Source organism: Trichosurus vulpecula, chromosome 8, assembly GCF_011100635.1.
Source record: "Trichosurus vulpecula isolate mTriVul1 chromosome 8, mTriVul1.pri, whole genome shotgun sequence".
Taxonomy (NCBI): Eukaryota; Metazoa; Chordata; class Mammalia; order Diprotodontia; family Phalangeridae; genus Trichosurus; species Trichosurus vulpecula.
In genome coordinates, this window is record NC_050580.1 from 187,533,131 (window position 1) to 187,560,225 (window position 27,095).

Genomic DNA, 27,095 nt, shown 5'->3' on the forward strand with positions numbered 1-27,095 from the left:
TCTGACACCTGAAATTATAAATTATCCTAATAGTAGATTTGAAAGCTAATTTCAAAGCCCCATTTAATTGGCTAAAATAACATGGACAACAATTTAAAAAACAAGTTGAATAAAACAAAGTAATTACCGGAAAGTGGAATTGATTTCAACACAGATATGAACCTCTGGATGAGCTCTGAAAGGAATCTTCGCTCCTTATGGGACCTAAAAAATCACAAATATTTAATATATATGTATCTGAAAAGACACTCAAATGAAAACAAAATTTCCAAAAACTGAAACATGATTATTATTACTGTTTTATTATTATAGCTTACTGGGTTCATCTCCCTGCCACAAATCTCTCCTCATTACAGTCTATCCTCCACTCATCTGTCAAAATGATCTTTCTAAAGTGAAGATCTGACTATGCCAACCTCCCAATTGAAAACTTCAATAGCTTCCTAACCCCTCCTGGCTCAAAGAGAAGATCTTGTTTGCTGTTCAAAGCCCTTCATAACTTGTCGCCACATAGACACTTTTCCAGTCCTTTTATTACCTTATACATTCCCCCCACCCTCTACTCTGCCATCCATACACTGGTCTCTTTGCTACAGCTCAAGTGAGACACTCCACCTGCCAACTCTGGGCACTTTCCCTAGCTGTCCTGCATGCCTAGAATTCTTTCCTTTGTCATTTCTGACTCTTGGTTTCTTCCTCTGAGGATCAGATAAAGCTCAATATTTGACAGGAAGACTTTCCCAATCCCTTTTAATTTTAGTGCCTTCCCTCTCTTATTTCCTATTTAATCTTTATAAAGCTTATTTGTACACACGTTTGCATGTTATCTCTCCCACTAGACTTTGATAGTGTATCAAAACACCAAAAAAAATGTGAGAAAGCCCTAATATCTACCTTATAGAATCATTTAAAAAAAATAAATATGTTGTGGTACAAAGAGCTCCAGATTTGAAGTCAAGGCATCTATGTTCAAATTCTGGTTCTGCTAACTGTTTATGTGACTTTCAGCAAGCCAATTAACCTTTCTAGGGCCTCAGTTTCCTCATCTCCAAAATGAGGGAGATGGACTGGATAATCTCTAAGGTCTTTTCTAGGTGTAAATCTATAATCCTCCTATTGCTGTTAAAGATTTTTCACTGCCAAGTAACAGACACAGGATGAGAAGGGACTTCCCCAAATCATGTTAGTTCATATATTTATTCATCAAATACAAATAAATTAGTCATCTGACATCTTAAAGGCACACTTAAAGGTACAAGAGTCTCACACCTGTCATACTGCCAAAGCTGACCAAAAAAAATGACAAATGTTAAAATTGGTCCAACCATTCTGAAAAGTAATTTGGAACGATGCCCAAAATGTTACTAAAATGTGCATGCCCTTTGACCCAGTGATACCACTATTAGGTCCATATCCCCAAAGACATGAAAGCAAGAAGAAAAGATACTACATGTACAATAATATTTATAGCATCTCTTTTTGTAGTAGTAAAGAACCAGAAGTTAAGAGGATGTCTATCAATTGGGAAATGGCTAGACAAATTATGGTACATGAATATAATGGGATATTACTGTGCTATAAGAAATGAAAAGATGATTTCAAAGAAACTGGAGATTTGTTTGAATTGATATAGAATGAAGTGAGCAGAACCAGGAGAACAATTTATACTTTAACATCAATATTATAAAAAACAAACAATTCTGGAATTGTAATCAAACATGATTCCATGACAACTGTGGTGGGGTACACTGACAATCCTACTTCTAGGGGAGGCTGAGGATGGTGGATTACTTGAGCTTGAGAGTTCCTGTCAATTGGGTGTTCACACTAAGTCTGGTGCCAATGTAACCCTTGGAGCACAGGGGCCACAAAGCTACCTAAGAAGGGGTAAACTGATTCTGGTCAGAAATGGAGTAGATCAAAGCTTTTGCATGGACCAGTAGTCACTGCACTTCCAGCATGAGTGAGAAAAGAAGGTCCAGTGTCCAAAAAAAAAAAAAATTCCAGAGAATCATGAAGAATGCTACCCACTTCATCACAGAGAAGTGATGAAATAATATGCAAAATATGACTTGCATTTTTTAGACTTGTTTCACTTGACTGTTACAAGGAATTTATTATGTTTTCTTTTCAGGGAAAACGGGGAGAGGAGAGAGAAAAAAAATTGTTGTTAATTGAAAAAAAAGTGGGTTTTTTTTAAATTAGATTTAGAACACCACTTCATACCATATACCAAGAAAAGATACAAGGGAATACATAATAAATACAAAAGGATAAACAAATTAGCTGAAAAAGAATGACCTTCCCTTTGAGATTTGTGGATTAGAGAAGAGTCCATGACCAAACAAGGAACAGAAAGGGTCATAGAAGATTAAAACAGACAATTTTGATTACACAAAATTAAGAAGTTTTTGCAAAAACCATTTCAGCTAACACTAAAAGGGAAATAATTGGGAAAATATATCTGGCATTAGTGTATAAGATAAGTTAAAGAAAGGAAAAATACTGGAAGCATGAATTTCATAACACAACTTGGACTTGGGTTAAGCACAGGGATAAATAAGAAGAAATAGTCTGGAAGGACATTTAAAGAACATGAGAATAGAAGGCAGAGCTAAGAATGACTGGCAGAAACAAAGAATTGTAGAAAGGTGCTTGTTTTGGGAAAAAGATGGTGAAACTGGTTTGAAAATGAAGAGATCAGGGGAAACTAGGTGGCACAGTGAGTAGAGCACCGGCCCTGGAGTCAGGAGGACCTGAGTTCAAATCTGGCCTCAGACACTTGACACACTTACTAGCTGTGTGACCTTGGGGAAGTCACTTAACCCCAATTGCCTTGCCTTCCCCTGTCCAAAAAGTTAAAAATAAAGAGATCCAACTGCATATGTCCAAAAAGTAACTGCAGGTACTGGACTGAAATTTACATGGATTCATAGCTAGCAATATAAATCTGAAAAGTCTTAAGGATATAAATCTGAAAGTCGTTTTATCATCAAAGGCATGAGAGAAGATAATTCAACCTCACTTTTTGTGGTTGTGTAATCATTCAGTCATGTCCAACCCTTTATCACCCCAGGAGCTATAGCATACCATGCTCCTTTATCCTCCACTATCTTCCAAAGTCTGCCCAAGCTCATGTTCATTGTTTTTGTGACAAACCCTCTATCTCACCCTCTGCCATTCCCTAATCCTATTGTATTCAATCTTTCCCAATAGCAGTGTCTTTTCCAATGAGTCCTGTCTTCTCATTATGCGGCCAAAGTATTTAAGCTGCTCGCTGGTGTACAAACTTATGTAAAGGGGGAAGGGAGAGAAAGCACAGGGTGACCGGTTTCTACTCCAAACAATGACCTAAAAACATCAGTGAAAATGTGCTTTAAAAATCTCCTATTAAGCATATATCTGTATTTTGTATAGCATCTAGCATACAGCAAGCAAGTGGCAGGCACAGTTAATGCCCACAAGAAATTCAGAATTTTGGAAAGTCAAGTAACAAAGAATAAAAGTTTCACTACATACTGCTCTCGTGCCTTTGGGTCCATTTTTTCATCATTCTTTTTTATCAAGTTCCAGAATTTTCTAAGTTTGGGAGTCTTTTTCAATTCTAATTCCAAACGTGCCTGAAAGAAGATGGAATATAGTCATTAAATTGAATTAATTTAGCATAGAAACACGAACCAACATGTAATTCATTTCTCACATTTACCCATTAGAGGCAAATCATTCTTAGCAAAACCCAAACATACTCCGAAAGCAAAGCTCCTTATACTACCCTCCAATTCTTTATTATGACACTCAGAATATATTTCTTTGTTATAGAATTGCCTTTTCTAATAAAAATTCTAAAGATTAGCAATTAAATATAGCTCATTTCTAAATTTGGATTTAGTACAATGTATATCTAGAAAATTATGGTAAAAACTTACATTATATTATTATTATAGGAATAAAGCATATGGAAAAGCTTACTGTTTTATGGGTAAAGCTGTCAGAAAAAGAAATGGAAAATCTTATTCATGCTTTTATTCTTTAGGAAACATCCATGTAACAGTATGACAAAAAGAATCCTTTAAACCCACATGTACAAAAATATTTATAGCAGCCACCCTTCTTGTGGTGACAAAGCATTGGAAATCAAGGAGATGGCCATCAATTGGGTAATGGCTAAACAAATTGTGGGATATGAATGTAATGGAAAACTATTGTGCTATAAGAAATGAAGAGCAGATGGACTTCCTAAGAACCTGGAGAGTCGTATATGATCTGATCATGAGTGAAGGGAGCAAAACCAGGAGAACATTGTACACAATCACAGACACATTGCTTCTGTGATAACTAACTTTGATAGATTTGGCTCTTCTCAACAATGCAAGGTTCTAAGATAGCTCCAAAAGACTCATGATGGAAAAAGCTATTCACATCCAGAGAAAGAATTATGGAATTTGAATGCAGATTGAAGCAAACTATTTGCTCTCCTTTTTTAAATTTCATTTTATTTTGGGCTTTGTTCCATCTTTCTCATGGTTCATTTCATTGGTTACAATTCTTCTTTACAATCTGATTATTGAAAAAGAAGTTTAAGTGCTAGCTATTACTGTTATTATTACCAAAAATCTTACGTCTAGACAACACAAAGACCAGTTATGAAGCATGCATATCTATGTTTTTGAAATAGCATTACTACTCACAGGCTGTAGACCCAACCACATTGGCAGAGAGATGAGCTGTTGTACTTGACTCCGAATCAGATCCACTTCCTATGCAAGGTATCAAGAAAATAAATATATAAAAATATGAGAAAAGCAAATTTTTTCCCTTAAATTTGCATACACATCTTTCTGAGAAAACATCAATAGACTAAAGTTCAGAGAGACGGTATAATAAAATTCCTAAGGAAAAAGAAAAAATGAAACCCAAATCTACTTATTTTTGCAAGTTTTAAGAAAATGTTTTGTTTGAGGAGGCTGAAATTCAGAGATAAATATAGTTTTGGTATTAACTACAGATTTGTTTGATCCCCTGTTACCGTAAGACAGCTAGTTTTGATTTTCTCTAACCTTTACCATAAAGAAGAGAAAGTGTGGGGAAAAAAAACCTTAAAGTTAAAATTACCAAGCTATTGAAGCAATGATCAAGGAAGAGTAATAGGATTGTCTGTTCCTGTAGAGAAAATTCATCTTCATTTTCAACCAGTACTGATTCCAAGATGCACTTAAAAAAGAAAGGGAAGTATTCTGGCTTCTTCTTAAAAATCTAAAAAGTAAAAGAATAAATTCATTTTGAATTAGTTTATTCAAAACTATGTTTTATCTTCTAGAGATACAAGTAGGTATGAGAGTATATACAAACTATAAAATATTTCTCGAATATACACAGAGGAAAAGGTTGATTTAATTCATCCTTTTAGTTTATTTTCTATCACCCTTGGCCAAAATTTTCTTAAGAGTTTTCTTTCCAAGCTAAAAGCTAAACTACTCCAATTTTAAAAATCAAATGCTGGGGCCATGGGACTTTTGATAGGTAAGTAATCACCTTATCTTGCCTGGTCCCAAATCGCTAACTAGACTAGACCACCTCCAGGCCACCTTTAGTTCATGTTGCTGCACATGTACCTTCTCCCTGCCCCGCCTCAAACATTTTCCAAACCTTACTCTGAAGAACAATAACCAAAAGGATACTACAATTCCTAGAAAGGATATTCAATCATCTAAGACTCCAATCATCATCCCTCTGATTTTCCTGTCCAAAACACTCCTTCCTGGCCACCATTCCCTGTATGTGTTGTTTTCCCCATCAGGATGTTCCTTGAAAACAAAGACTATCTTGCTTGCTTGGATTTGTAATCCTAGTGTTTAGCACAGTGCCTGGCACATAGTAAGCACTTAGCAAATGCTTTTCCGTTAATTCAAAGAACCACAAACACTAATATTTACATTGAAATTGTTCATTACTTTTGATTCAATCCAATTCTTCACATTTCTTTAAGGGTCCAAGTACTTAATAAATACCAACATAAAGGTATTAAATATATACTGATCTACCCTTTCAACTAGTCAGTGACTCTAATCTGTCCAAGATCTGCAATCACTTAATGAATCTCTGAGACAACAATTCATAGCACCTTAATTTTTACAAGTGGTTGCTGGATTTCCATACAAGAATTAAGTGCTTCTTGGCTACCTCTAAAGAATTAGAAGATAATTTCTCTCTCTCAAAAATCCTTTTGGAATTGGATAGCAATACTGTAGGACAAATGTATGCAAACCCCTTCAGAAACAATTATCCCCTCTTTCTACCATACTTTTTTCTCACACATACACACATCTAAAAGAAGTGAAACTGTGGCATTTTAGTTGACTCCTTGATAGCTTAGAGAAAATATTCTTGTCATTTCATACATTTCCCAATTTAGGGACTTTCACAGGAAATAAGTCTGGGATCTCTAATGCCATGTGCTCTAAGAAGCAAGCACCAATGAGAAGCTTCAGTTCAGTGAAAAAAGAAAACTATCCCAGGTCAGGGATAAAATTTGATAACCAAAGTTATGGCACAGAAATTTGACCATGACACAATCTCAAACACCACTCTGTTCACATTAAAGTTACAAATATATTTCCCCAGGGGAGATAAAAAAGAAACTTACAGAGGAGAAATTATCATCTCATTTCAAGAAACATCTATTTGCATTTGTAAACCGTACTTGGCATTCACTTGGAATCAAAAGCTTTGCAATCTGTGTCATTCTTTGTGTCACACACAGAATAACTGCACATGTACAGTTTTTAAATTTAGGAAATAGCTTTACTGTGAGGACTGTCGAAAGAAAAAAAATAAACTGGCATAAAAGAAATCTTTCAAATAGCCACTCTCTCTGTCAGAGCTACTTTTGCCATTGCGGCAGGTACTGTGCAGACAGGCGCTGTTTATTGTCAAAGTTAAAAGTTCAGCTACTTTGCAATAGTTTAAGTGGGCACAGTGTGAAACTACAACTAGATCAAAGTCAAATTCAAGTCAGTCAAGTAATTCAAATCTGTTACCTCCCATGCAGGGACATTTTCTCTGAACTTCTCATTCACCATACAGCAGATCGACATTAAATAGGCCTTGCTGGACACCTCTGGGGAATAATTTATCCACAGGTAATTTTCAAGGTACTGGCTGTGGAGAGTGAAAAAGCACAGAATATTTCATTAGTTGCTACCACCCACAGTAATGTGTCATTCACCTAAAAAAGCATAATTATCCATGTCTCCCTGAAAGCATTCTGAAAAATCCATATTTATGATCCAAGAACACTTCACAAAGTTACCTTTAATCTAGGTCACTATTGCTACTGCAAACTTATTCATAGAAGATATGGATTAGGCAGATGAGACAGTGGAAGACTCATCTTAGAAGGCACCAATGGAGAGTGGCACACATTAATGTCATGACCAACAGGCTACAGGAGATCTCCTTATCCAGTTTCCACCACTGAATAAAAATAAGTATGCTTAACCAAAAGAGGCTGTGAGAGCAGTAGCTGATGTCATGAGAATTTTAGCAGATAGGCATACCTGAGACATAGGAGCCTAGCGTAGTACCTGGAGTGTTTAATAAATAAGTGCTGCTATGATCATGACAATTTGATTTTTTGAGGAGCTATTATTAGTATAGTCACATGTCATCTCTCCAGTATTTCCAAATAAAAAGACCGTTCACATAGTTATATCTGTAGACAATTGAGTTATACCTTTAAGTTAAAGCTTTTTTTTAATTTTAATAGTTTTTCTAAGATGTTTAACATAATTTTCTAACATCAAAAACAAAGATACTAAACATAATTTACCTCATCTTAATGGTTTGTTATGAACATCTATTACTATGCCACATTTTCTCATCTATAAAGAAAAATACTACTTGTAATGACTTATCTCATAAACATGTTATGAGAATAACAGTTTGTAAACCTTTAAGGGCTAAAAAGATGTGTTTTTATTATAAAGATCTGTAAAATTTTGAGACCTCCTTTTGACAAAGGAGTGACTGAGTTCTCAAAGGCTATATTAGTCAAGTACAAGGTCTGATAGGGCCTATCAAGTTAGAGTAACTTCATGTATGAGACTAGCTAAAGATTGTATTCCAGTCTTCCAAAATCCAGCCTGGCTAAGTTCAGAGAGTCATAACCAGAGGGTTAATTGGGGAAGGGTGGGAGAAGGAAGTGAAGTCAATAGCAACTCATGAAGGGAACCAAGGCAGACATTGAAGAAGGAAATACTCATACCAATAAAATCAAATATCCTTAAAGCTATGAAATACTGAGGCCTTGAAGGGCCATTAAAGTGTATAGAGTAGTTTGTCTCTACATATTTCTGCATAGACATGCTTATCAAAATGTATTATATTTTTCTGTATCTTCCCTTGATACTATGAATATGCTTGCCCCTGGGGTCTTCTCTTTTAGAGGCAACCATGAAAATTCTGCACCAAATAGAAAGAACATAGGTAGGAAAGAAGCAACCAACACTACCCCTTCTTTCTATAGGCACCCCTAGAAAAAAAATATACCACACCCCATATAAGTGAAAATTTGACAAAATTGTAAACTTCTTTATTCACTACCATACAAAAAATGTGCAATATTGAAAATATCATGGTAACTTGGGAAAGTTAATTTTATATTTACTAGCTTTTGCTGGAACATTCCCAAATAAAGCACTAGGCAACATCAATAATCAGGAAAAAGGGAGTAAAATATTATTTAGGAAAACCAAAGTGAGAAAGCCAGAAGAAAAATAAGGTTTGTATCTTCAACTCACTCTTGCCTTTTATTTTGTCTTTTACTTTTAATCTGAATGCATGAGCAGAGTATAGAATCTTGGCAAGGGATGGAGGGAGTATGAGATAACATTTCCACCTATCTAAAATGGACAAAGCAGTTACACACACAATGAATCTAGAAGGGAAATACACCAAACTCAACAGGGAAAAAAGCAGGGATAGGGGTGGAAGTATTATACTGAAGGAGAACAATACTGGAAACAGAATAGTCACAAGCAAAACAAATTTGAGGATCCTGAAGGGAGAGACGAAAGGGGGGAAAAAAGAAAAGCAAATAACTAAATCTAGTGTCCTGGATTCATCTTAAAAAACCAAGGAATGGCTGAATACATGGGTGTAATGGAATGTTATTGTGCTGTAAGAAACGATAATAGACGATTGAGAATTTTGGGTGGTAACAAAGGTAAAGTAAGCACAACTAGGAGAACAATTTACATAAAGACAGTAACATTGTAAAGAAAAACAATTTTCAAAGACTTAAGAACTCTGATCAAGGCAATGACCAATGATCCAGAAGACTTACGATGAAGACTATTACAAACCTCCTGACGGACGTGACTGGTATAAGCTGCAGCAACACTCATTTTTGGACATAGCCACTGTCTGGATTTGTTTTGTTTTGCTTAACTGTGTTTATTTGTTACAAAAGTTTGGTTGGGTTTTTTTTTTCTATTTTTTCTCCCAGTTTATAAAGAGGAAGGTGGTACATGAAATTGGGATTCACAATAGTGATGCCAAAAAAAAAAGGCCCCTGTAACATTTTTTAAAAGTTCAGAAGGAAACAATGTCAGAGCAAGATGTTTTAAAAGTAACACATAGAATTTATTACGTTTTTTTTTAAAGTAAGCAATATGAAATAGTCAGTTTCACAGAAAAAATCCTCCTTTTTTGTCGTAAATATATGGCAAAGCTTTTTTTTTTAAACTGTTTAAAAAAATTTAACCTGAAAATAGCTCCAGGTTTGGTTCATATAAGTAAAGACAAGGCAGGAGACCAAGCAACAAGTAAGCAGTCTTTGGTTAATAAAACTGATTCCCTTTTCAGGTGGATCCATGCTGTCAAGGTCTCTGACCCTGTGATATATGTAAGCTCAGGGCAGCTACACTTGAATCTTGGGTCCTGCCTATACAGAAACTTCCTGGGCTGATGGCCTGTCTAGACCAATACACTTATCAAGGCCTTTCCTTGTCACTAGAGACCTGGAAGCAGCTTTATTTCCTGAACAAGTTCTGGTTTCTGGCTGTTTACTGTAGCCCATCTACTCTGCCCTCCTGACTTCTGACACTCTGACATCTAATACCTGCTTGACCAGGACACCTTTGCCTCTACATCCTGGACCCTGGAGACTCATCCTACCCTCCAAAACTCCTGCTACCAAATAGAACACCCATTTCTATGACTTAAAATGCTATGTGATTTTCTGTTCAGACTATTTATGAAGGAAATGTTACTAATTTGGTCAAAAGTTGCTTGTTCAATTTCTAAACTGCCCAAGTATTCCTTAGAGAAAAATTCTGTTCCATGGTCATAAACTATACCACTGACAGGTTCTCATAAACGCAGGCCATTGGTCACTAGGAGACCAAGGGGAAAATCATGACTGATTCAACATAATCCACTAATAACTACCAGAAAAAGAGCTCACAATTCAGATTTTACTGAGGACATGTTTTACTTAAGCATGTGAAGGGGAGCACCTACACATTCCAAATAACCAATTCCGAAACTATGATCCTTCTGTATTTTCAAATTCTTTCCTGTTTGAATTGTAAATCCTTCACAGGACCTTCAGCTTTGAATGAAATCAGTTATTGTATAAGAACAAGTATATAAGTCTATTTTACCCTTAGTGGAAACAACTTTAAGGTTTTTTTTAACTTACCTAAATTCCAGTAGCATTATTTTCCGAATGGCAAACCTAAAAGGCAAAAGTACAGTATATTTTTTTTAATTTGAGTAATTATTTTTTCTTATGGTTACCAATATTTCAAAGTCATTACTACACCTGCATTTTTCAAATCTTTATTTTTATATAGAATTATAATTTTTTCATGTGCATTTTGCCCATAAAATTTACAAAGGATGGTTTATTAAACTTCTAAGCATTTTTACAATACACCCTATACACATGATTCATAAATATCACCATTTTGCTGATGGCAAATCAAAGACATGGGGGAAAAATACACATCAATAAAAAAAGCTTCATTAATACTCATATCACCTAGTTACCAGTTAACCTCAGGTGGCTTAAAGAGATGGCTGATTTCATAGAAAGCTATGGATAATGGATGCGAGAGGAGTCAAAAGGAAACGGACTCAAGATACAGCATGAGATATGCATTCTAAATATGATTATTATCCATTTGTTTTTCTGGACAACACATCTGTTTCAAGGAAGAGTTTCTATTAAGGTAGGTTAGTGGGTAGTGATAACAAAAAGCATCAATAAAATTTTTAATGAATAGGAGAAAACAAGAAGTGCAGAAGAGAACATAAACAAATCGAAATGCTTTGTTACTTCCCAGAAAATTAAACATATGTAACAAACAGTACATAACAGAAGTTCAATTTCTCCTATATGCCTCTTGTTCTTTACGTGTGTGTGTATATATATATGCACACACACACATCAGTATTTCTTGATAATTAAGTTCAAAATAAAAAACAAAATAAAAAAAGGTTTCAAGAATGAAGGGTTTAAATTGCCTTCTTTTTTACAAGACAACACACACAGGGTCATAAACTACAGAGACAACTTTTAAAAAATTAGATGATGTTTCACCATTTATTGCTATTTCTTGAGCTTTGTGCTCTCTACAAAACACAAAGGAAACATGCGATTGTGCTGGGGGAAAGGGAATAAAAAATTGAGAGGGATCATCAAATTTTTCTCTTTATTAGTATTCTTTATTTCAAAAAAAAATTATTTTATTTAAATAAGATGTTAGTTTTCATGTATCTTTCTAAAAACTAGTTCAAATATCTACTAATTTTTTTTTAACATTTTGCATAATGATAATAAAGCAGCCAGACCAGAACATTGCCACTGGATCGCAGTCTCCCATTTTGAAAATTAAATGTGTAGGCATTATGAATTTATAATACCCAAGAGACCATTATCCTGTCAAAATCCTATTCCACTGATTTCGGAAATAGTCTCACTGAGCAATCTATGCCATAGAGCTCTGTTGAGCACGAAATGGTGAAGGCTTTCAGTTTGTAAAAGCCTAAAGAGAAAGCAAGAGACTAGCTTCCAGGGCTGTGCAGGTCATTCAGCAGGTACGACATCAAATAACATTCAAGATCTCTAGTTGTTTCATAGGGACATTTCACTTAATTTTTATTTCATAATCCATCAACATTTATCCAGGGGCCAAGGTGTGTAAGCTTAGTAACAAGTGCTATAAGAAGAAAGAAAAAAAGAAGACATATTTCTCTAATTCAGTGCAGCATTCCATGCACAGCTTGGGGGAAGAGGTCAAATAGTTTTCTTTTTCATGAAAATGGGTAGAGTCATTCTTTATTGAACCTGACTAAAAAACTTCACCCTTTATAGTCTCTTAATGCTAAATAATGTCATATTATTAAATCTGCTTTTCTCTAATCCAGAACACCATATTTAGGAATTCAAAGTAATTCCTTACTTGACCACTTTTTATAAGTTCCCCAGACATACTCCCTTTTCCCCTCAGACTAGCTAAATTTTTTATGCTGTTAAGTCACTGAGTTCACGTAATCTGCAATCACTTCACAGAAGTGTGTATAGTAAATAATGTCCATTTGGATGTGAAATCAACTTAGAAAAGTTTACCAAAGACTTTTACAAAAGATTTACATGTTTATAATGGTCTGTGGGAACCAAGAGCTTTGCTACAATATTAAAGAGCGGGGTGTCTATAAGAGACTGAATCTAATTGGACATCGTTAGAAAGTGAGGAAGGAGCTAAAATAATTGGCTTTATTCCTTCCTTTAAATCACTTTTTCTTTCTAAACCAAATATGTTTCTTCAGAATATATGAAGTAAGGGTAATTATAAAATGTAAAACAGTAATATGTGGTCATCACTATTTCTTGACTACTATTTTCAGGCCTCCTTTCAATGTTTTCCACTTTGTAGCAAGGTAGTGAGAAAGCTGAGTAACTGAGCCCCAGGGGGTGGAGCTAACTAACGTCAATGCCAGGACCCCAGAAGTGGCTCTGCACAGCCAGGGGAAGTGGCAGACACCAACACAGACAAGAGCAGAGACCACCCCTGCTGTAGAACAGTCCTGGGGAAGAGTCAGACCAGCAGCCAGACCACCCCTCCCCCATACCTCACGAAACCAGAGGCCATAGTACATAAAGCTAGAGATCCACTTCAGAAACTAGGAGAAAAAAAAAACACCATGAAAAAGAATAGTAAGAAGCTTTCAAAGAGGATTCATTCATATTATTGTGACAGAGAAGATCAAAATACCAATTCAGAAGAGGACAGCATGGACACTACACCCATATCTGAAACCTCAAAAGGGAAAGTGAACTGGTCTCCAGACCAAAAAGCATTCCTGGAAGAACTCAAGGAGGACTTTAAAAACGAAATTAGAGAATTAAAGGAAAAAATGGAAAAAAATTCAATGAGGAAAACAAATCATTAAAAGGTAAAATCGGGGAATTGATTAAGGAAAATCAGAATATAAATGGAGAAAATGTCTCATTGAAAATCAGAAACAACCAAATGGAAAAGGAGATAGAGAAGATAAAGGAAGAAAACCAACATTAAAAATTAGAATTGGGCAAGTAGAAGCTAATGACTATGAGACATCAAGAAGCAGTCAAACAAAATCTAAAGAATGAAAAAATAGAATAAAACGTGAAATATCTGATTGGAAAAACAACTGCCCTGGAAAATAGATCCAGGAGAGACAATCTAAGAATTATTGGTCTACCTGAAAGCTATGATGAAAAAAAGAGACTGGACAGTATCTTCCATGAAATCCTTAAGGAAAATTACCCGGAGGTCCTAGAACCAGAGGGTAAAATTGTCATCGAAAGAATCCATTGATCACCCCTTGAAAAAGATCCCAAATTGAAAACTCCAAGAAATATTATAGCCAAATTCCAGAACTACCAGCTCAGGGAGAAAATACTGCACGCAGCTAGAAAGAAACAACTCAAATATCACGGAATTACAGTCAGGATCACACAGGATCTTTCAGCTTCTACAGCTTTGCCAAAAGGCAAAGGAGCTTGGACTACAACCAAGGATCAACTACCCAGCAAAATTGAGCATAATTTTCCAGGCAAGGAGATGGACATTCAATGAAATAAGGGAATTCCAGACCTTCCTGATGAAAATTTGATCTCCAAATACAAAACTCAAGAGAGACATAAAAAGGTAAATGGGGGGAAAAACCCTACTTAATCAATAAGGCTAATTAGTTACATCCTTATATAGGATTATTTTGTTTTATATACATTTTTTATATATATAATATATATGTCAATCTTGAGAATAGTATACCTATTATGACAATTGAAAGGGATATTTATAGACTGTGGATATCAGTATAAAATAACCGACATAATGATAAAAAAAATATAATTAAGAGATATAAAGGGCTGTTTCTAGGAGAAGAGGTAAGGAGGTAGTAGAAGGGGCACAAAAACACAACGTAGTAGAGGAAAAGAAGGGAGGGGGAAGAGCTGTATTTGAGCTTTACTCTCATCCGATTTGGTTCAAGAAGGGAATAACGTACCCTGATTATACAAGTATAGAAATCTAACTTGTCCTACAGGGAGTAGGAGGGGAAAGGGGATAAAAAGGGAGGGGAGTGGTCATAAGGGAGGGAAGAAGTAGCAAGGGGAAAATGGTAAGATAAGGGAAGGGAATCAAGAGGGAGGGTAAACTGAGGAAGGCAGCGGTCAAAAGCAAAACTCTGTTGAGGAGTGGAAGGGGAAAGGGAGAAATAAAAGCACAAACAGGGGGGAAATAGGATGAAGAAAAAGACACAGATAGTAATCATAACTGTGAATGTGAATGGGATGAACTCTCCCATAAAACAGAAATGGATAGCAGAATAGATTAAAAACCATAATTCTACAATATGCTGTGTACAAGAAACACATTTGAAACAGGAGGATACACACAGGGTAAAGGTAAAGGGCTGGAGTAGAACATATTGTGCTTCAGCTAAAGCAAAAAAAGCAGGCGTAGCAATCCTAACCTCAGACAAAGCAAAAGCAAAGATAGATCTAATTAAAAGAGATAAGGAAGGACACTACATCCTGCTAAAAGACACCATAAACAATGAAGCAATATCACTATTTAACATATATGCACCAAGTGGTATAGCATGCAAATTCTTAGAGGAGAGGTTAAAGGAATTACAGGGAGAAATAGACAGCAAAACTATAATAATGGGAGACCTCAACCTCCCCTTCTGAACTTGATAAATCTAACCTCAAAATAAACAAGAAAGAAGTTAAGGAGGTGAACAGAATTTTAGAAAAGGCAGATATGATAGACCTCTGGAGAAAAGTGAATGGGGATAAAAAGAAATACACTTTTTTCTCAGCAGTACATGGCACGTACTCAAAAACTGACCATGTACTAGGGCATAAAAACCTCACAATCCAGTGTAAAAAGGCAGAAGTAGTCAAAGCATCCTTTTCAGATCATGATGTAATAAAAATTATTTGTAATAAAGTACCATGGAAAAATAAGCTAAAAATTAATTGGAAACAAAATAATCTAATTCTAAAGAATGAGTGGGCCAAAGAACAAATCAGTGAAACAATTAATAACTTCATTCAAGAGAATGACAATAATGAGACAACATACCAAAACTCATGGGATGCAGCAAAAGCAGTTCTTAGGGGAAGTTTTATATCTCTAAATACTTACATGAATAAAATAGAGAAAAAGGAAATCAATGAATTGGGCATGCAACTGAAAAAGCTAGAAAAAGAACAAATTGAAAATCCCCAATTAAATATCAAATTAGAAATACTGAAAATCATAGAGAGATTAAAAAAATTGAAATCAAGAAAACTACTGAATTAATAAATAAAACCAAGAGCTGGTTTTATGAAAAAACCAATTAAACTGACAAACCTTTGGTCAATTTGATTAAAAAAAAGAAAGAAGAAAATCAAATTACCAGTATCAAAAATGAAAAGGGTGAATTCACCTCCAATGAAGAGGAAACTAAAACAATAGTTAGGTATTATTTTGCCCAACTGTATGCCCATAAATTTGATAACCTCAGGTAAATGGATAAATATCTATAAAAATATAAATTTCCCAGGTTAACAGAAAAGGAAGTAAAATTAGTAAAGAACCCCATCTCAGAAAAAGAAATTGACCAAGCCATCAATGAACTCCCTAGGAAAAAATCTCCAGGGCCAGATAGTTTTACATGTGAATTATATCAAACATTAAAAGGACAATTATTTCCTATACTTTATAGACTATTTGGGAAAACAGGTGAAGAAGGAGTCCTACCAAATTCTTTTTATGACACAAATATGGTACTAATACCCATATCAGGAAGAGTCAAAACAGAGAAAGAAAATTATAGACCAATTTCCCTAATGAATATTAATGCAAAAATTTTAAATAAAATATTAGCAAAAGGATTGCAGCAACTTATCACCAGAATAATACACTACAAGCAGGTAGGATTTATTCCAGGAATGCAAGGCTGGTTCAATACTAGGAAAACTATCAGCATAATTGATCATATCAACAACAAAACTAGCAGAAATCGTATGATCATCTCAATACATGCAGAAAAAGCCTTTGACAAAATGCAACACCCATTCCTACTAAAAACACTAGAAAGCATAGGAATAAATGGCGCCTTCCTTAAAATTATAAATAGTATCTACCTAAAACCGTCAATATGCATTATTTGTAATGGGGATAAGCTAGATGCATTCCCAATAAGATCGGGGGTGAAACAAGGATGTCCATTATCACTCCTACTATTCAATTTGGTACTAGAAATGTTAGCTGTAGCAATAAAAGAAAAAGAAATTAAAGGAATTAGAATAGTCAAAGAAGAAACTAAATTATCACTTTTTGCAGATGTTATGATGATTTACTTAGAGAATCCTAGAGAATCAAGTAAAAAGCTACTTGAAATAATAAAAAACCTTAGCGAAGCTGCAGGATATAAAATAAACCTACATAAATCCTCAGCATTCATATACATTACTAACAAAGCCCAACAGCAAGAGACAGAAAGAGAAATTCAATTTAAAGTTACTGCAGACACTATAAAATACTTGGGAGTCTATCTGCCAAGACAAACCCAGGGCCTATAGGAACATAATTATGAAACACTTTTCACACGAATAAAGTCAGATCTAAATAAATGGAAAATATCAGTTGCTCATGGTTAGGCCGAGCTAATATAATAAAAATAACAATTTTACCTAAACTAATTTATTTATTCAGCGCCATACCAATCAAACTACCAAAACATTATTTTACAGAGCTGGATAAAATCATAACAAAATTCGTCTGGAAAAACAAGAGGTCTAGAATATCAAGGGAATTAATGAAAAGAAATGCTAGGGAAGGTGGCCTAGCCATACCAGATATTAAACTGTATTATAAAGCAGCAGTCATCAAAACTACCTGGTACTGGCTAAGAGAGTCATGGATCAGTGGAGTAGGTTAGGTACACAAGACGCAGTAGTCAACGACTATAACAATCTACTCTTTGATAAACCCAAAGAATCCAGTTTCTGGGCTAAGAATTCACTATTTCACAAAAACTGCTGGGAAAATTGGAAAATGGTAGGGCAGAAACTGGGCACAGACCAATATCTTACACCATATACCAAAATAAAGTTAAAACAGGTTCATGATTTAGGAATAAAGGCTGATACTATAAGTAATTTGGGAGAGCAAGGAATAGCTTACCTATCAGATTTATGGGAAAGCAAAGAATTCATGACACAACAAGACATAGAGAGCATTGCAAAAAGCAAAATGGATAATTTTGATTATGTTAAATTGAAATGTTTTTGTATAAAAAAGCCAATGCAACAAAGATTAGGAGGAAAGCAGAAAATTGGGAGAAAATCTTTACAATTAGTGTCTCTGATAAAGGTCTCATCTCTAAAATATACAGGGAACTGAGTCAAATTTATAGGAATACAAGTCATTCCCCAATTGAGAAATGGTCAAAGGATATGAATAGGCAGTTTTCAGAGGAAGAAATTAAAGATATCTACAGGCATACGAAAAAATGCTCAAAATCACTACTGATTAGAGAAATGCAAATCAAAATAACTCTTAGGTACCATATCTCTCCTGTCGGATTGGCTAAAATGACAAAACAGGAAAATGATAAATGCTGGAGAGGATGTGGGAAAATTGGAACATTGTTACATTGTTGGTGGAGTTGTGAACGGATCCAGCCATTTTGGAGAGCAATTTGGAGCTATGCCCAAAGGCTATAAAAATGTTCATACCCTTTGACCCAGCAATACCACTTCTATGGTTGTATCCCAAAGAGATCACACAAGTGGGAAAAGGACCCATATGTACAAAAATATTTATAGTTGCTCTTTTTGTAGTAGCAAAGAATTGGAAATCAAGGGGATGCCCATCAATTGGGGAATGGCTGAACAAGTTGTGGTATATGAAGGTAATGGCATACTATTGTACTATAAGAAATGGGGAAGATACAGACTTCATAATAACCTGGAAAAACCTACACGATATAATGCTGAGTGAGCAGAGCAGAACCAGGAGAGCATTATACACAACCACAGATATATGTATTCTGTGATGACTAACCCTGATAGACTTAGCTCTTCTCAGCAATACAGGGTTCGAAGACAACTAACTCCAAAGGACTCATGATGGAGAGAGCTATCTACATCCAGAGAAAGAACTATGGAGTCTGAATGCAGATTGAGTCACATTGTTTGCTCTACTTTTTTCCCCTTTGTTTTTTTCTCTTGTTTTTGTTTTTATTTTCTTTCTTGGTTTTGCTTCTTCTTTCTCCTGATTCATTCCATTGGTCATAATTCTTCTTTACAACTTGACTACTGTGTAAATAAGTTCAATGTGAAGTGAGATGTAGAAGATATGTCAGATTCCAAGCCATCTTGGGGAGGGAGGGAAGAAAATCTGGAACTCAAAATCATATGGAACTAAGTGTTGTAAACTAAAGATAAAAAAATCTCATTTAAAAAAAAATTAAAAAAAAAGAATTAGCTCAAATGCCATCTTCTGCAAGAGGCCTTTTCCAGTCCTGTACTCCCAGTGTCAATGCTTTCTCTCTGAGATTACTTATTCTCCACTGTATATATATTGCATGTACGTAGCTGACTACATGCTCTCTTTCCCATTAGAATGTGAACTCCCTGAGGGCAACTGTGTTTTCGCCCTTCTTTGTATCCCCAGAGCTTAGCCCAATGGGTGGCACACAGAGAGCACTAAAGACACACTTGCTGACTTGACTTTGTGATGAAGATCCACAAGTCACCAAGAATGTTGTCATAGAGCATCAGTTGGCCAAGTTGTACATAAGATCCCTTCCAGATCAAAAATTCTATAATTTTTTTCCCTCTCAAGGACATGAGGAAAATAATTAGTAAATAAGAATGCAAAGAAATTGGTTAAAATTAAAAATTCTATATAAGTAGAAAACCCATTATTGCACTTCTTTTTATTAAAGAAGATAATTACAAAAAATTTTACAACCTTACGAATGGTCACTCATTTGCAGTAATCATTTAAATCAAAATAATAATGAAAAGGACTAATTATGTACTACCAATGTACTTCCTGAGGATATGGAGGAGGCTGAAAGAGAATTGTTATGGATTGGCAAATCCATATGTCTTATTTTCAAGGCAACTATTATGGTCAAAAGTGCTATTTTCCTTCCTATTTACTTCCAGTTAGATACCAATACAAAGTACTAACCACAATACATTTTAAGTAAACTACAGGAACTTTGACTTAAAGTATTAAAACATTTAATGCTTCTAGTTAAATATTAAGAGTACTTTATGGCAATAAATTGTGTACTATGACAGACTAGAAACAAGTTAATAAATCTTACATCAAACTATTCCCACACTACCCATGACCCCCAAATCATCATTGTTCAGGAAAATGGCTACCTTAGGCAGTAGACTCAAAAATGACCATTTAAATTTTTAAATACACTTTGTATCTGGAATGCTTCTTACCTTTTGAACTTTCAGACTTTGGGGCAGAATGCAATCAGTTCAGTTTTTCTTTAAGTGCTTGAAAATGTGTAAAGGGTGAGGAAATAACTATTAGGATTGCCATTATAAATCTTAGAGAGCCTGGCAAACAACAGTCACTCCTTTCAGCTGTTACAAATAACACAGCCAAGTCTTCACTTCTTAAAAAAACACGGGTGGCTTTGAAGTCATTTTGTTATTTGCACCCCAACGAAAGGAATCTTAAAGCCGAAGATTTATATATGCAAAAAAAAAAAACATGGAAATTTGTTTCTTCTCTTGATTCAAAGTATTTTCCAAAAAATGGCAAAAAAAAAATAGTTAAGATACAACAACTGCTACAGAAAGAACAGGGGGTGTTGGCAGAGGGCAGGAATTTTCAACCTAAGGTCCATGAATTTGGGGCACTCTGTGTGTGTGTGTGTGTGTGTGTGTATGTGTGTGTGTACATATACACATACATGGAGAAACATTTCAATATAATTGGTTTCCTTTATAATCCAACATAATTTATTTTGTGCATTTAAAAATATTATTCCGAAAAGGGTCTACCTAGGCTTCACCAGACTGTCAAAAGGGTCCATGACCCAAAACAGGTTAATGTTCCTTAACTTAGAGGGACATCTTTAAATATCACTTCTGTGGAAGAGATTGGCCTTGTTTTGCTCAACATCAAAAGGCAGAAGGAGAGCCAATGGGATAGAAACAACTGAAAGGCAGATTTGGGGCTCAGTATCAAGGAAAAGCTTCCAAGCAATTAAAAAGGTTCCAAAGTACAATGGGCTAACTTGATTCTAAAGTGACAGGAACATAGTTTTAGATCTAAAAGGGACCTCAGAAATCATCTAGTTCAATCTTGTCCTTTCCCTGATGAAAATTCAATGTATAAATAAAGCGAAGGTTCAGAGCAAGTTTCAGAGATGACACATGTTTGCTAAGTGAAAATCATTAATGACTCATTTACCCTGAAGATACTTAAAAGTGAAATAGTAGCAAAGGAATGGCATATTAGTCCCAAATAAATCAATGGAAGAAGTGGCAGATGTAAATAAAAGCCTCAATAGCACATTCTAAAAATTTAGTAAGCATAAGCAATAGATTCCCTTATTAACTATTTACTTTTATCACTTAATTTTTTTTTAATCTGCCAGTTTTGGATGCGTGATTTTATCTTCTCTTAAAGCAGGAATTGTAATACTTATCCAAAAATGCCAATTTATACCTTGGCATTTACAACCTTTTACTCCTCCTTTCCCAAAATTTTTCCAAATATACTTTCTAAGAATAAAACACAAAAAATAAGCTAAAATACACCATACTCTAAATTTCACCTGTTATTCTTCATCCATTTGCCTTTCCCTGGGTCAACTGTTAGGCTGAAGTCTTCACTGTGACTATAAATTTCACTTACAAGACTCAGTAATGTTTAAGGGCCTAACACAATCATCCACAAACAGGTATCCGAAAGACTCCCTCTTCAAACTGGACTTTGCATTGGACAACTTCTATGACTACCACTAATAAAAGAAGGATCCAGTCATTTCTGTGTTGCATCAATCAAGAAACTGCAGCATACGTATAAGAAAGATACCTTGCTGAATGAGAACCTGTAAGGTTACATTTTGGCTCCATTTAATCAGATTCCTTTTTTATAGTCAATAAACAATAAGCACAATGTAATCTTATATTCTCTGCACCTTCAGTCAAGTGTGTAACTATGAAGATGTGGTCTAAGGGAGAATATTATTTGTGAAAGCCTGCCTATTTCCTTGTCTTATTTCCATCAAGGATATCCACAATGTACAAGTGGGTCTTCATAAAAATTTTATAGAAATAAAAAAGTAAACATCAGTGTTGACAGTTATTGATGCCCTCTGCCTGGCTTTTTTCAGTAGTAGCATTATTTTTTCCAATTGTTGGTACCCAGCCTTCTTTCAGCTATCTTGAAAACTGATCCTTCTCTGTATGCCCTCAAAATTGCATTACATCCAGCACAGCCCTCCTACCCTGTGAATGTTTGGTCTGGTCGAGATGTTCTTCCTGTCTTCATTTTGTGTAATGCCACTTCCACATCTTCAAAAAGCACAAAGGACTAAGATGCTAAGAATCCAAATATAATAGAAATAGTGACCGCTGTCATTTATATAGCACTTACCACATGCCAGCACTGTGCTGAGCACTTCACAGTCATCACCTCATTTGATTGTCGCAACAACCCTTTCCATTTTACAGCTAAGGAAATTAAGGCAAACAGATGAAATGATTCACCCAGGGTCACACAGCTAGTAAGTGTTTGAGACTAGATCGGAACGCAGGTCTTCCTGACTACAGGCCCAGAGTTCTATTCACTGCACCACCTACCTGCCTAGGAGGCAAACATAATGGCTTTACTGTCAATAATGACAGAAGTATGTTTACCATCAAAATGATGACAACTTTTTTTCTACTTTTATTCTGCTTCTTGTTCTCCTTCCAGTTTTCTTTAAATGCTCTTGGAATAAGTTAATTTTATTAGTCTATGAACAAAACTTTCTGAAAACTCATTTTTCCCTCTACTACTTTTCAATGTTCTGTAAGATGCTGCCCATAATCTTGCAGCATTCTCTTGCATAGGACTTTGCAAATGATTTCATACTGTAAACATGTTATCTTAACTTGACACAATCAAGTTTTTGAGGGCTGGGTAACTCTGGCCTCTTCACTGTGGGGACTGCTTGACATTACACTTCAGTAGGAAAGAGTGCTGATGAGAATAACAAAAGACACTGTTGATTCCCATCAAGATCTGTTCCTTTCCCTATTTTTCAGTATGAAAAGCTTGTATGAAGAACTACTTTAATAAACAAGCAACTTTCATTGCATGGTATGTCTTTTCATCTTTATCTTTTCTTCTAATATGGGGTCAATTTTGAGCACTAATTATTCTAACAAATCAATGGTCTAAATGTACACAAGGTAGCTGATTCAGCAATGACTCCCATATCAGAAACCATCATTTCTTGGCTATTAAGATAGACTCATTATAGTCTACATATAGTTAGTATGATGTGAACTGATGCAAAGTGAAGTGAGCAGAGCCAAGAGAATGTTGTACACAGTAATAGCAATATTGTACTACGAAGAACTGTAAATGACCAGCTATTCTGAGCAATACAATGATCCAAGACAATTCCAAAGGACTAATGCCTTCAGAGAAAGAAGTGATTATTGTCTAAATACAGATTGAAGCATACTACTTTTCACTTTCTTTCTTTCATTCTTTTTTTTAATTCAAGTCTTCTTGTACAAAATTACTAATATGGAAATGTTTTACATGATCAAACATGTATAGCCTACATCTGAATGCTTACAGTCTCAGGGAGGAGGAAAGGGAGGAAGAAAGAGACAGAATTTGGAACTCAAAACTTAAAAAAAAATGTTAAAAACTGTTTTAACATGCAATTGGGGGGAAAATAAAATATTATATATATTTTTTAAAAGAGTCAGTATGATGTAGTAGAAAAAAAGCTGGCCTTGGACATAAGAGAAACAGGTTTCAAACCCTGAGCAAGTCACTTAACTTCTCAGTGCCCCTATGTAACTATCCAAGTCCATATATTACAAAAGAGATGTTTGTCTGCATTGGTGAAGGAAGTTCCTTAGACCAACAAAATTGCAGATTAATCCAAAAATTCAATTTCTTTCCCTTCACCTTTTAACATTATTGGAACACATGATAACCAGTGACTTCCCAATTCTCTTCTTGAAAAAAGTATTGATGATAGAGAGATGGATGGAAGGATGCATAAGTTTTTATATATATAATATATATTTACATACATATGTGTATGTATGTGTATATCTGTGTGCATAAATGTCTGTGTGTGTATATCTACATATGCATATATACATATGTATGTGTGTGTGTGTGTGGGTATGTATGTATATGCACACATGCCTTTGGCCTCTTTCATTGCTTGACACTGTACCATGCTTTCCAATTTATTTTTCATTATTATCACATCAACTTTTATATTGAAGTCACTGATTATTAAAAGTACACATTGATTTAATTTGGAGGTCTTTATTGGGTCCTTTGTAGGATTTCACTATCTCCTTATCACCTTACAGATGTTGGCCCATAAACTGCAATTATTTCACAATGCTCTTTTTGATTATGTTAAACATAATCCAAGAGGAGATGATGAAGCATCACATAAAATGGTGTTTCCTGTTGCCTCTGAACACACAAGGAGAAATATGTAAAAGATTCAGTCCAAGATATGTATGACTGGAAAAAGAGGTAGGCTGGCCATGTAGCAAGACCAAAGGATAGATCTACAGCTCAAGTACTATGACAGTACCTATGTAATGTAAAAAGACCTAAAAGAAAGCCATCCATCACTATCATCTGTGAAGGATCTGGACGAAAGTCACAAAGGGCCTCAGTCAATCAACCAATAAACAATTATTTCTAAACTGTAAAATGCAAGACTAGAAGATCTTTAAACACCTTCACTCCCAACTCATGAGTCTATGAACTCTGCAAAATAGTTCCACCAGCTTAGTGATCTTTCCTCCAACTTCCAGGAAAAAAACCAAATACAACTTTGTTGAAACTTAATTCTTCCAACCTAAACAAGAAAGAGGTTGGCAAAAAGGTAAAGTATGACTCTTAGGAGTCTTTAGATAGGTCAAGCCACCCTTCCAGCACAATTACTTCCATAATACATACTGTTAGGAAGATAAAAAAAAAATCAGTCAGTCCTAAATTTGAAAACAAAATGTTACCTACCTTGACCTGACGATCTCTTTTTCATATATGGCTTCAATGACCTGTTACCAAAAATATAAATATGCAATATTGAATCAAGGCTATTTTGATAGATTCTATTCATTTTTCAGAGTGTAATTCAATTTATTTAATTAGTATTTTTCAACTCCTGAGATTACAAAAGACAATCTGTTTTAGAAACAATATATTTTAACAATATTTTAAGCAACATTTCACAGCACGTGTTAAATGAAAGAACAAGTTAATATAAAACTGCAGGACAAAAAAATTAGCATCAACCCAAATAGAGGTTGCACCCCTAAAATGAAATCTCATTGACAAACTCTTTGAAAAGTAAAAATATATAGATAGCTACGAACAGTTATAAGCTGCACCAAAGTTTTGTACAAGGCAAACTAAGGAAAATATAGTGCAGCCTATATTCAGACTAATAGGACAAAAAAAATTTACGGTAGTGTAAAAAATTCAAATCAAAACATGTGGCATGTTTTGGAAAAATAGGTGACAAGACACCTTAAAATCTTTATACAGTTTTCTAAATCTAAAATTCATAAACAGTATTTCAGAACTCAAACCCAAAAGTGTAATGCCTAATAGAAGCAATTCATTAAAGTTATGGAAAACATTTTGTTAACATATTCATTTAGTGCAGTTGGAAAACATACTCTCCAGTTATCCATCCAGAATAACTGAAATGCATGTAGCAGTCTTTAAGTTCTGAGCAAAAGTCCTACATCCTCAGTGTACTATGATCTATTTTGATTTCTGGGGGAAGTGCATAAATTCTGCAGCTCTTGCCCAATCGGGATGGAACTCGGGGAATTTGTTGGTGATAATTCTGTACCAAACTTCAACTAAAATAATAATAGTATACATAAACTAAAATTAGTGATAAAATGGCACCGATGTTAATCAAAGTGATCTGGGAAATCAATCTTTCCAGTCCCCGGGTCTAATGATGCTACCTGGGCATTTCTGTAATAGAAGGAAAAATTTACCAAGGTTCTATATACAACCTAAATCACACCAAGGCAATCAACATCTATCCTATTTAAGGACCATTTTTTAAGTAGAATTTCAATATTTATCAAATCACCTTTAGGAATTCATTCTTTGGCCTATCTCTCAAGCTGAACTAAGTTTAGATTACTCTCTTTCAGTAGCACAGTGAAGATTTGTATTTTTTTTCTATTTGTTAAATATCGCTCTCTATTTTCATCCTCCATCCCTTCACTGAAACTGATCTTCCTCAGGTCCTCTATATTAAGGAATTTCTATTCCTTTAGTTTTTCCTCACTGGTTTAAAAGCTCAAGTTATTTAACCATAAACAAATATTTAAAATTAACTAGCAATCATAATTTACAAAAATAGGAGCTCGAAGTTTTACATTATCTAGAAAATTTGTGACACAAACCAAAAATGCTTACCTTTGAATCAAAGGGGGATTTACTCTTGACATGTGGAGCCCAGTACTTGCAAGCCAACTGGAAATGTAAGCAAAAACAAATACTTCTTATATTATACAATCACAGAATTTTTTTAATTCTAAAAGACCTATAAGATAATTTGGGTCTAAAACCAAATCCATTACCTTTTTTCCAAAACCGTCTCCTCCTGCTCAACTCACTATATTTGCGAAGGGCAGCACCACTCAACCAGTTACCATTCTCAAAACCAGTCATCTCTGATTCCTCCCTATCTTCCTCACCTCATATATATGATTGGGTGCCAAGTTACAATGATTCTCCCTCCAAAATATCTCTTGCAATGAACCATAAATTTTTTGGTCATGCCCAATGTGGGAATTTGTTTTATCTGACTATGCATATATGTTACAAGGATTTTGTTTCCTTTTTTCTTTTCCATTGTGGGGGGGGGGGGGGGAAGGAGGTAGTAGGGAAAGAAAATTTGTTTTTTAATTGAAAAACATAAACTCTTGCATCCATCATTATTTTTCCATCCCCTGGCCCTAGTAAACAATTTCTTCTTGTTGGGTTATTTCTAGAATAGTCTCTGAACTTTTTCTAGTCTCTCCCTGTCCCTCTCTTCTATCAATTCTACATACCAATGCCAATACCCTTCTTCTCCTCTCCACCAGAAAGAGCAACCCTTCAGATTCTGACCTTCAAAGACTAAGACCCCTGCCACTCTAGGCCAGTTAATATACTTATCTTAGGCAGTCCATCCTGAAGCTGAGCTATCCTGACTGGTGAATGAGTGAGTAAAAAAATCACCTAATCTACCATACCTAGGCAGCCCAGGCCCATGTTTCACACCCC

General features: G+C 35.0%; 1 protein-coding gene across 1 annotated transcript in view; it reads right to left on the bottom strand.

Moving 5' to 3' along the window:
• The window catches only part of AQR (aquarius intron-binding spliceosomal factor), a 114,599-nt gene that overhangs the window by 81,822 nt on the left and 5,682 nt on the right, over nucleotides 1–27,095 (bottom strand). Inside the window, exons 2-9 of the mRNA XM_036735557.1 lie at nucleotides 26,244–26,300; nucleotides 24,816–24,856; nucleotides 10,703–10,738; nucleotides 7,038–7,158; nucleotides 5,113–5,253; nucleotides 4,689–4,757; nucleotides 3,520–3,620; nucleotides 128–204 (exon numbers count right to left, since the gene is read on the bottom strand). Coding sequence (XP_036591452.1) covers nucleotides 128–204; nucleotides 3,520–3,620; nucleotides 4,689–4,757; nucleotides 5,113–5,253; nucleotides 7,038–7,158; nucleotides 10,703–10,738; nucleotides 24,816–24,856; nucleotides 26,244–26,300 — 643 coding nt within the window. The remainder of the gene's footprint in view (nucleotides 1–127; nucleotides 205–3,519; nucleotides 3,621–4,688; nucleotides 4,758–5,112; nucleotides 5,254–7,037; nucleotides 7,159–10,702; nucleotides 10,739–24,815; nucleotides 24,857–26,243; nucleotides 26,301–27,095) is intronic.